The 12,500-nt window shown below is 34.0% G+C and overlaps 1 protein-coding gene across 1 annotated transcript in view; it reads right to left on the minus strand.

Moving 5' to 3' along the window:
* LOC137624368 (gamma-interferon-inducible lysosomal thiol reductase-like) overlaps positions 1-12,500 on the minus strand; it is a 26,144-nt gene that overhangs the window by 11,902 nt on the left and 1,742 nt on the right. Inside the window, exons 2-3 of the mRNA XM_068355074.1 lie at positions 2,260-2,370; positions 1,266-1,406 (exon numbers count right to left, since the gene is read on the minus strand). Of these exons, the coding sequence (XP_068211175.1) occupies positions 1,266-1,406; positions 2,260-2,316 (198 nt within the window). The 5' untranslated portion in view covers positions 2,317-2,370. The remainder of the gene's footprint in view (positions 1-1,265; positions 1,407-2,259; positions 2,371-12,500) is intronic.

Here is a 12,500-nt window from a genome sequence, read left to right on the forward strand (position 1 = left end):
TGTTCAAACTTTTTTTCAGTCACTTTGAACCAAATGTTTCGTCTTTAATTACTGGAATGTACTATTATTTGTTTGAGTGGCTTTCATTATTAAAATATAATACAAACAAAAATTTGTTTCCCTGTACAATGCTAGGAAATAAATGTAAGAATCATTTCATATAAAGAAAAAGAGAGGAGTGGGGGCGTACAGGTCATAGATGGTGAGGGATGGCTGATTATAATAAGAGGCAAGTCTGTAGTTCTGTCCAAATTTAATATATATTGTCTAGCGATGTTCATCTAATCAAATGTTAATGTCTTTGAGTTTTGTTGTGATGAGAAATACCGTTCTTTATTTCTTATTTTAGTGTTTCATTGTTTTAGGGCTTGTTTGGAATGTTTGAGTAATACAATATTTGACAATATATATTAAATTTGCACAGAACTACAGACTTGCCTCTTATTATAATCAGCCATCCCTCACCATCTATGAGTTACACACAAAAACGAGTAAAAATGACCAAAATTCACTATTTTGACCTTGAAATATGACCTTTTGACCTTGAAGATGATGAAGATGACCCCAGGTGGTGTTGAAAATGTCACTATTGAACTCACCGTCCTCAAAAACCCCCATTTTGACTCAGAGAACGTGTTTCTAGCCCTTCCTAGAAGTCATTTTAGTCCAGGACTCAAGTTAATCCTTCAGACTCAAGTTAAAAACCCCGATCAGGGGACGTTCCAGTCCTTTCTTGAAGGACGATATATGACAATATATATTAAATTCGGACATCTCTGCAGACTTGCCTCATATTATAATCAGCTATCTCTCACCATTTATGAGTTACACACAAAAAACGAGCAAAAATTATCAAAATTCACAAATTTGACCTTGATAAATGACCTTTAGACCTTGAAGATGACCCCAGGTGGTGTTTAAAATGTTACTATTGAACTCACCATCCTCAAAAACCCCCATTTTGATCCAGAGAACGTGTTTCTAGCCCTTCTAGAAGTCATTTTAGTCCAGACTCAAGTTAATCTTTCAGACTCAAGTTAAAAACCCCGAGGTCCTGACGTTCCAGTCCTTCCTTAAAAGAGTCTATGATATATATATATATATATATATATATATATATATATATATATATATATATATATATATATATATATATATATATATATATATATATATATGTACATTTATATGTATGGGTGTGTAGGCCCCGTGTATACTTGTAGATATATGCATAAATATGTTATGAAATATAGAATGAATTTTACCTGAGCCATTCCGTAAGCACTCAAATATACATCCATGATATCCCTCAACTCCTCATATGTAGGAGCGAGTTGACGTGTTGCGAAGTATCTGCAGCCGGGACAGAAGGATTCTTCGTAAACACCAATTTTCACAGGATCAGCCTAAAGGAGAAATTGTTTACTTGATTCTTCACTTAAAAGGATAACTTAAACAATCTTACGACGATAAATCAAAACGAACTGCTTGATAATACCTCAAGATATTTCAAAGTTTCTGAAAGTATCTCATGAATGAAACAAACAATGAGGTATCTATTTTTCTTATTTACATGTATATGTATGCAGTATACAAAATACATACTGAGTGATAGTAAATTGTTATATATACTTCACATAAGCTACACGAAATGTAAGAACTACATATGAACAGGGATGTCAACACTGTAATGACACAGGGGACTTTCTCATTGAAGAATTGACTGAAAATCTAAATATTTTCTCAAGTAATCAAACAACATAAGACGTAGGACACACACACACACACACACACACACAATTACACAATCCCATGATCACAAAGGTACACAGGAGCACCCAAGGTCTATTACATAATCATTAACGAATATATTCACAAAATGAAATGAATAAGTACCAAAAAAAATTATATACACATACCTAACCACAATGGGGTGCTAAATCACACATTCAAGCACTGTGAAAAGTAAAGTACAGGAACAAATACAACTTGCAAAGCCTTCATACTAACGCATGCTAAAAAGCAATCCCGTATATAGTCCACGATAAAAAAGAAATGACCTTTCCAAAAACACATACAGTCAGAAAGATCACCCACATTCAAACCTATAATTATCTCCCCACAACAATTTAAATCCCTATCCCCCCACACGAGAATTTCAAGTTCAGTTTTACACTTCCCAATATAATCGCTCTGAAATACACTATAGAGTAGGGTACAGTAATAAGTAGCATGAGTCTTCAATTCTTTCAGGCTTACCTCTGCAGCATTGGTGGCTGCAACCAGCGCGGACGCAATCAAAAGAAGCGCGAACATCTTCCTCTGATTTCGCTACGATAAAACCACAAGGCAGACGACAGAATCCACAGGCTGTTGGGCAGAAAATGTAGTTAGCATTGTTTATGGGATTGCTTCATCTTTTAAAGCATACAATAGACATTCGTGTTTTACAGCAGTTGAAGATGAATATGGCAGAGATTGTTGTGTTTAGGGGGAATGATTTCATATCTGTACGTGTTCGTTAATATCAAATTGATTCCCAGCTTACAGTACTGATGAAGATTAGACTTTCTTCATGATTTCGACAAAACAAAAACATGAAAAAACTTTATTGACATACAAAAATAAAAATATAATTGAAAACTGTTTCAAGGGAAAATTCTTCGCAGGTATAATCTATAGTAAATTTTCTCATCTGTAGACCATAATTTAGATTGGACATAGAAATCTTCTACTTCCGTAATTTCTGATGTGATTTCAAGACAGTGTTGTTTTAGAAATTCTTTATTCATGAATTGGAGAAAATCTCACTTGGTGGTCATTTTTTTTTTCCAGTTTCCTCGTGAAAAAGTAGATAATATGTTCTATGAATGAACCTTTGTAAGGTGTGATGATCAGGATTACTTCTCTCTCTCTCTCTCTCTCTCTCTCTCTCTCTCTCTCTCTCTCTCTCTCTCTCTCTCTCTCTCTCTCTCTCTCTCTCTCCATATTAGCTCATAAAAATATTTTTCACAAATATGTAAGAGTACTTAATTTATTCCTTCCTATCAGTGATTTAATCTCATACTTCAGTGTGAAGAGAAGCGCAAATGAAGATTTCAAACAGGATATGTAGTGAAACATACTATTGGGGCGTTTTCTAGTGAATCAAATTGATTGTTACCGACACTAATACCTTTTCATTGGTTATATTATATATTTTTGGACACTCTTAAGGGATGATGTTATTGATATAGCTTTTTCTATAACGAGAAAAGATTATATCAATTTTATACTGCAAACAAGTGTGTAATCCAAAGGAAAAAATAAGAATACGCTATAAGAAACAACAATCAATATAATTCTGATTACGAAAATAGCAGTGTCATTTAACGTTACCCGAACACAAATCTATGCTGGCATTAGTCCAGCTTATTTCTACTTATAACAAATATTGACCCTAAAGATATTTTGTATTCTTTTACAAACGTTCAATGAGCATTGAAATATGTCTAGTCGTCCTCTTTAGATATTTTGAACAGAAGAAATGTATAGTAAATTTGAAAATATTAACCCTTTAACGGGAAGGTGCCTTGTATGGGATACATTTTTTACCATTTTTTTACAAGTCAAATGAATGTATTATTATTATCATTATTATTATTATTATTATTATCATTATTATTATTATTATTATTATCATTATTATTATTATCATTATTATTAGCTAGGCTACAATCCTAGTTGGAAAAGCAGGATGCTATAAACCCAAGGGCTCCAACAGGGAAAAATAGCCCAGTGAGGAAAGGAAACATGGAAATAGATAAACTATAAGGTAAGTAATAAATAATCAAAGTAGAACTGTAACAACACTCAATTAGATCCATCATATATAACTATAAAAACTTTAAAAAACAAGAGGAAGATAGAGCAGCAGGCCCGAGTATACTCTCAAGCAAGAGAACTCTAATCCAAGACAGTTGAAGCCAATGGGGTATTGCATTACCTAAGCCTAGAGAACAATGGTTTGATTTTGGAGTGTCCTCCTCCTAGAAGAGCTGCTTACCATAGCTAAAGAGTCTCTTCTACCCTTACCAAAAGGAATGTAGCCACTGAATAATTACATTGCAGTAGTTAACCCCTTGAGCGAGAAGAATTTTTGGTAAACTCAGTGTTGTCAGTTATATGTGGACAGAGGAGAATGTAGAAAGAATAGGCCAGACTATTCGGTGTATGCGTAGGCAAAGTCAAAATGAGCCGTTACCGGAGAGAAGGATCCAATGTAGTACTGCCTGGCCAGTCAAAAGACCCAATAGACTTTCTAGAAGTAGTACTTTAACGAGTGACTGGTGCCTGGCCAATCTACCACCTAAAATTGACATAGATCATGCCATGTTGTTTCAGCCTTTTGAAGCATACTTCGAGTCTATACTTGCTGAATTAGAACGTCCTAGTATTTTCACATGCAAGGCCCTGTGGGCCTGGGGAAACAAATGTAAAGGGAGTCAGTGTCTTTAAAGCCTTCTAGCACAAACATCTACCAAGAATCGCTCCTGCTCTCTGCTAGCCTCTACCGCCTTTAATTATAATTAGTTTTTGAAAATTTAACATAGCACATGTATCGCTAAATAATTGTGTTTCCTAGTGATCGATTGCAATTAGTGTGTTGTTAGCGGAAACAAGTAAACTTTTTTTTGTGTCTGTGGTCAATATTCTGCATTGGAGTTTCAGTAGCCACCATTTCCCGTATACATACTTCGAGACCATGCTTACACAGTCTGTTGGCAAGAATTTTGTATACCAGACAAACTTCCATGCTGGGTAAATGGGTGTTGGCACTGCCTTCTCCACTGATGTCATTAGTATAATAATCATTTACATGGGTATCGTTCATATGCATAGCATCAAGGACTACCAGTCATTCAGGTAGCAGATGTAATACTTTCCAAAATGTTCCTGCTGATGCGGTCCCTTATCCATTTCAACAATAATGAGAATGTCCGGACCACCACTGATCAATTCTTCAAGATTTGGTTACTCTTCAATGATGTGACCAGTGTTCCTGGAGGTGGCTGAAATACCTACGCAGTCAGTGGATGAGGTCATGGTGGCCTACAAGGGGATCAGGGCCAGATCCTTACGGCAATATGTTCAAAGCACACCTGACAAATGGGGGTACAAGGTGTTCTGTATGGCAAACAATAATGACTTCATTCATGACATGCTCCTCAACCAGGGAGAGACTATATTCTCCATTCATCTGACAAATCTCACAGAGGAGGGGTCTGCCCTGCAGTAGGAACTATTATCACTCTTGTTAGGACCCCGAATAAACCACACTACTATCGTTTCCAGAGGCCGTGTAATAGTTTTTTTTTTAAATAACTCCTAAAATAACTGATGGATTTCCATGATATCAAAGCAGGGAGCGCTTCATACAATGGCCTAATTTTGGGAAATACTGTGCATTGCCAATTACATTTCATTAACTTTTTTACTTAAGAAAATGAGGCTAAAGCCAGTCTTAGCCACCCACACATTCGCAAAAGTGACGACGTCCCTCAGTTACGTTGTTATAACGTTTCTTCCCCTGTACGTACCTCCCATCCCCGAATTGTTAAACGCCTGTAAACTCCATAGATAATTGTCATATGACCTACCCCAAGCAATACGAAATTCTTTGTCAGTAAAAGTTCAGCATACCTCGTAATGTGATTCGTGACTTTAGACTTTACCTAAACACAAGACCAACGTTTTATATCTTACCCACTCACTTACATTGAAGATCAAGAATGAGACTCATGACTGGAGACGAAAGAAGCCATGCTAACCCTACACTTCGCACTTCAAGCGAGTGTTGGTAAAGCAATAGAAATATAGTTTTCAAGCCGTAGGACTCATTCTTCCATACAACACAGGTTACTCGATACATCAATTGCCAGGAAGAAAATGACAGAGAGCATTGTTTGATATAATTTATCATATCAATTTCACCAGAGAGAGTAGCTTGAATTCCTTAGAAGGTAGACTTCTAAAAGATGTTTCATATAAGGGCATTGACATCGGCCATTTGATAAATAATTTTGAAATCATATATATATATATATATATATATATATATATATATATATATATATATATTTATATATATATATATATATATATATATATGTGTGTGTGTGTGTGTGTGTGTGTGTATGTTCATACATACATAAGATTTATTATATTTCAACCTATAGTTTTATAGATTTATTTACGTTATAAGTACCAGTACCTATTTTTGTTACTTAAAAGGTATGTGACAAATATCATTGCGACTTTGTCACTGGAATTATACCAGACTTCAATTAATGAACCAATCAACCTTACTTTGAGCAATCCATTGACATTGTCTACATGCCAAGCTGATATACTCGCATCAAAGTATTCATTAGCTTTGCTTTTCCAAAATAATGTTATCACCAATTGCTGGAAACCATAGATTTATGAGGGATGAAAAAAAAAAAAACAAGAAATGGACACTTATACATTTTACTCATCATCACTCTCAAGGGAAAAAAAATGTTCTATTTCTACTAATGTTTTTATTTTATTTTTTTATTCTATTTTATTTTTTAGTCGCAAATCTAAAATTTGTAGGAGTCCGAGTAGAATATCTCTCAGTGCGATTCCACAACCCTCTTCTAAACCTCTTCTATTATGTTTGATAATTTGTGTTAACCATCTAATCATTATCTACCACCATAAAACATTTTATTGCTCTTCCGGCTCATTTTATATGTGCAGTACACAGTCTTTCCTAACAGGGATTTACTCGGTAGCCTAATAACAATGGGAATGAAGGAAAGAAGGCAATAAGGAAGGGGGGGGGAGTACTAGGATAGCCATAGGTGTAAACACCGAAGGAGGGTTGGGGGAACCTCTGCATCACAGTTACGTGATTAAGTAACACTTCTTCGAAACGCTCTGAAGGAAGGGAAGAAGTTCCTCTTTTTTCTAAGAGTAAACAGGTTCATTAAGCACATCTGTCAATTCATTGTACCACCAAAAATTAGGCCAATGTTTGAAACATTCATTGCTGTAGTTTCATGGAAATTCATAAGCCGGTTTGTTAGATATTTGGGAAAAACACTATGACACGGCCTCTGGAAATGATAGTAGTCTGCTATCTATGTAGACAAATGGTTTACCAAGGACCAGTTTAGTTGCAGATATGTAGGCAATGCGAGGACCAACAGAATTGGTTATCCTCCGCTAACATCTCTCAAAAAAATGGACAAGAAAGCTGTTCCTGGGGGGATGAAGGAGACTTACCGTTCTTAAGGGATTCTTACCATATAATAGAAGGATAATAGAATTGGTATGTCTTTTCATCAGATAGTAGGATGGCACCAATGAAATCAATGCATCATTAGAATAAGCAGCAGATATAGAAGGTGGAGGTTCCCTGACCCAATGTCATCAAGGAGAACGAAGGGAAATGGGAGGCATCAACAAGAGTAATATGCTGACCCACCTCTACAAGATTCCTATGCATACCAGATGGTGGTACGTACACCAAGCTATGTGGGTATACCTCTTGGACTTATGCCAGGCTAATGTACAAGAAAGACTACTAGGCCTTGAAGGAGAAGCCCATGCCTCTCAAAACCTTCCAGCTTGACCTCTTGCGAGTTTCAAGAAGTCAGAAGACTATGACACCAAAAGCAACGTGTCTCTCTTTACAGCAAGAGCCAATGCCAGTGCCAAAGAGGAGATAGAAAGCCAAAATGTCAAACGATATCCAGCGGCATTACACCAAGGAGTGGCATATGCAGATTTTTGTTTGCAACAATTAGACTTGCAAGATGTGTAAAAAGCTAAAATTATAATAAAGTTGATTTTTGTATAATCAATTTTTATAATTTATTAAAAAATTCCATAAATGTTCTTATATCAAAGTAAATACCTTTTACTTGGCATTCTTTATTGGTGATGGTCAATTTAAGGGAATTGTTTAACGTAGAAATGGTAGTTAGAGTGATTATCGTAAACTTTCGCCAGTGTTATTTTGGCTTGAATAAGTATTTCAGATCCCAGTTCCTTGTGTGCTTGCTTGAAGGAAGGACGGAAAAATTTACCCCATGCCCTTTTATACGATGTGGAGTTTTTGTTGCTGATTCCGTTTGTAATAATATAACTTTATTTCACGTACTCCTAGTCGGGCTTATGAGATAACGGGACGGCCCATGTACTCTGATGTAATTATTCCCGCATGCAGTTTCCAGGATTTACCACATGATTCTTATGAGTCTGTGACATCCTTCGACTTTGCTGGCCATAACGTCATCATCTTGGATTAGCCCATCTACTACGAGGATTTGACTTATTCTTGCCAAAACCCACTACGGAATTTAAGTGAGTTTAACCTTTATTCACTGCGAGAGTTAAACCATTCATGGTCGAACCTCAATTTCCTCTGGATAAGAAACTTTAATTGTAAGCCTATAGTTGTGGCCATGTTTTTTGTGTGGAAATGGGGTTCCCTTAAGTGAACTTTCCCTGACGATAGTTGTTTGTTTCGTTTCTGTTTATCTTTACGTTGCTTGTATTTGTTAATGTTCTTTGTTGACTATAAAAGTTCGCAATAACTATATATAACTAAATGTCATTGATCGTCCATTTTAATTACAAGCTGTGTTCTAAGAAGGAAGAGATCCAATATCTGCGAGGGATGTGTACTGTACCATCTGCCAAGTGGCCATAGCTTATTGGAAAACAGGAACTGCTTCGTCCACTTCCATTTCTTTTCATATAATAAGGCCAGTTCTTACACAAGCCCGACCCTCGTGCCCCGGGTAGTGCCTGTACTGTTAATAGTTCTAAACATCTGATCTTTCCTCCTTGACCAGCTTTACCTCGGGCCCTCATTCTATTTTTTTCTTTTTTACTGTATTTGTATATTTCAGTTCTTATGTATATATTTATGATGTAATTACTAAAGTCATTTTGAAGTTGCTTTTTTTTTATTTGGATTTGGGTTTTTACACTGCGCTTGAATGTTTTGATCTGCTTTAGTACAGCTAATTTAATACTTTTTTTTTTTTACTGTACTTTAATATTTTGACTTCCTTCATGCTTTATTGCAGTAATTTTTGGTATTTCTTTAAACTGTACATGTATATTTCGATAACCTGTAAGTTTTTGGTGATTTTGTACGGTATTTTTTTTACTGAATTAATATATTTTTATCTGTTTGTGGTAGTGGTTCTTTGGTGCAGTCGTTTTTTTTTTTTCTTTTTACTTTATATTTGCATTGTCTAGTAGTCATTGTTATGATTTTCCACGCTATTTTATTGCAAAGTAATTTCTATTCAATGTTTATTTACGATCTATATTAATAAGGTACCTTAGTAAGTTAGTGATTACTAATTAGTCATATTTAATTCTCTTTTTTTTTTCTAAGTGCTACCTAGTAAATGTGAGATGCAATTGTATATTTCTTTTTTACATATTTGGATATGTTATAACACTCAGATTTAACTTTGTTTGAATGATGTACTCCTCTAATGACTGAAAAATTAAATGAAAAATGTATGACCAAATTTAGAAAGTGTTAAGAGGAGTTTACCAGTGGGTTTTGTGGGCTAAGGACCTCCACGGTTGTTTTATGATGTTCATTCGGGAGCAATTAACATTTCACAATGCGTATAGTTCGCTTACTGTTTGATCATCACTGTCAAAACACTCATGGAATAAGCAAGTCTCCAGTTTCCTCTTGAAAGCCTTAATATCTTCAAGCATTCGGATGTCTCGTGGGAGCCTATTGTATAGTCTCGGGGCTGCATATTTAAAGGCTCTAGAGCCTACAGTAGACATGTATCTAGGTTCTGATAGTTTGAAACCATCTAAAACTATTCTCGTATCAGGGCGATTTGTTGGCCGCTGATCATATATATATATATATATATATATATATATATATATATATATATATATATATATATATATATATATATATATATATATATGCTCAGTCTCTAGGGCATTGTCCTGCTTGTTAGGGCAATGTCACTGCCCCTTGCTTCTGCCATTCATGATGGGCTTTTAAACCTTTGAAACGGGCAAAATAGCCTACAAGGGATTAGACCGTACATAAATTGTATGGGTGGCCGTAGGGGCTCTATTTTTTTGGTACAAGTTTGCAACATTGAATGCATTATCATTAAAAAGTTTACAGGAATATACGTAATGTCTCAGAAACGTATAAAATATAACATATTAAAGATTAAAGTTTTCTTCGACATCCATTACTTCTCTAAGTGCCACAATAGGTTTGATCTTATGATTGTCACAACTGATATAAATAAAAGATTTAAAAGAAAAAATATGAAAAAAATAGTTAATTTTTGTCTTAAAGGTATTATATATATATATATATATATATATATATATATATATATATATATATATATATATACATATATATGTATGTATATATATACTATATATACATATATATATGTATATATATGTATATATATAATATATACTGTATATACACATATATACATATATATATATATATATATATATATATATATATATATATATGTATATATATACATATATATATATATATATATATATGTATATATATTCTTACGAAGCTGGTCTAGTGTAGAGTAAATATCTTATTCATGTATTTTATTTGTGTACTCAAGAGGTGTATAGCCAGCTCGTAAGATGAGCTCCTCTCATGTAGGTATAAGTGATTGTATGTAAATTGCATAAGACTTTCGTCGTTCCTTTCATTGAATTTTTCATTCAAGTTGGTGTATGTAAGTTTACGTTATTTTTAAGAATTAACTTTTATTTCACACATTTCGTTACGAAGTCTTATGCAATCTGGATTAAGTGTGCTGTACAAACCATAAGAGATATGACTGAGGGATTATGTATTTCTTATGTTTTTACGAGGTATTGCATCATGTTTTGCGAGAGATTACGCCATTCTTATATTTTTCACGTGTTTGGAAGGTTCTTGAAAAACCCAGAGTTAGTTTTATCCTCTTTTTAATGTTTCGAGGACGAAGGTGGTCGGAGTTAGCTGAGAAGTCGCCTCGCTGGTGCGTTGGTATGCATCTGAGACCTGATCTTTGGCAACCTTATGCTGCTAGGCTCAGCCCCAGACCTAGACCCCCTGACCTAGAATAATCTAGAAGTTACTAAGTCAATATATATATGCCCCCAGGGATGCATAGCAGCAGAATAGATTCAGCCTATCCAGTGAAAGAGCCAACCTCCTCTCTCTCGCAAGTGCTTCAAGTGTGTGTCCTCTCCAAAGTGAATAAGTTTATACCCAACATATATCATGTGTAGTGTGTTAAAACGTTACTGAAACTTTGTAGCTGATTTCAAATTTATTGTGTTATTGTATGTGCTGGTATTATATAAATCTTTGTAACTGGCCCTGGGAGATTTAAGTGAAAACGTGAAGTGTATTTGTATTGCTATCTGGTTGGAAACTTTGTGTGAGCTAAGAACTCGTAAGTATATCAGTTGCTTTTATGTAATTTCAATAAGAGTTTAATCATTAGAGTGTTAAAGGTTAACCTTTTTCAGTAATTATCAAGATTAGATATTATTGTAAAATTTAATTTCCAGTGAAACAAGTGATCGTATAATTTTCAAAGTGTAATATTTTCTTGTCTTATTCTAAGTTTTGTTCAGATTTAATATTTCGAGTGATTCATTTTTAGTGTAAATTCTTTCAAAGTGTTGTAATTTTTTATAGAATATGTTTATTTTTGTAAAGAGTATATTATTTCGATCACCAGAGTTTCTTACAGAACTCTCTTGTATCCCTGTTTAAGAATCGAAGTAAGAGGTTGTTTTGAATAGTTCTTAATAATAATTACCCAGTTTGTTTTGAGTGTACTTAAGAGACCTTTGGATATTCAGTGTTTTTTTATATATTACCGACTGGGAGTTCTATAATTTTCTCAGATCTCGGGTATTATTCAAGTGTAACAGATTTATGTAAAAACAAACAGGTGAGTTTGGAACTCGAGAGGTTGTGTAACTTGCCAGCCGTAATATATGATATATATTTTTGATGCCCAGACCCGTGATCATAATATATATATATATATATATATATATATATATATATATATATATATATATATATATATATATATATATATATATATATATATATATATATATATATATATTATAAAATGGTTCCCGGGTCTGGGAACAAACATATAATATCATATATGTTACAGCTGGCAAGCTAAACAAAGAAATACTTATATAAATTATACAATCACTTGTTTCACTTTAAATTAAATCTGAATACAATATTTAAGTTTGTTGCTTAATGAAAATAGATAACCAGATCACAATACAAATACCTTTTCACCTTACTACAGGTCCATTTAAAAAAACTCTAAGAGAATTTTTATCAGTACTCGCTATGTTTACAAAAACCCTTCACACCAAAACTTTGATATTTCATTGAATGCTTTTAAAAC

This window comes from Palaemon carinicauda, chromosome 31, assembly GCF_036898095.1.
Source record: "Palaemon carinicauda isolate YSFRI2023 chromosome 31, ASM3689809v2, whole genome shotgun sequence".
In the NCBI taxonomy this organism is placed as follows: Eukaryota; Metazoa; Arthropoda; class Malacostraca; order Decapoda; family Palaemonidae; genus Palaemon; species Palaemon carinicauda.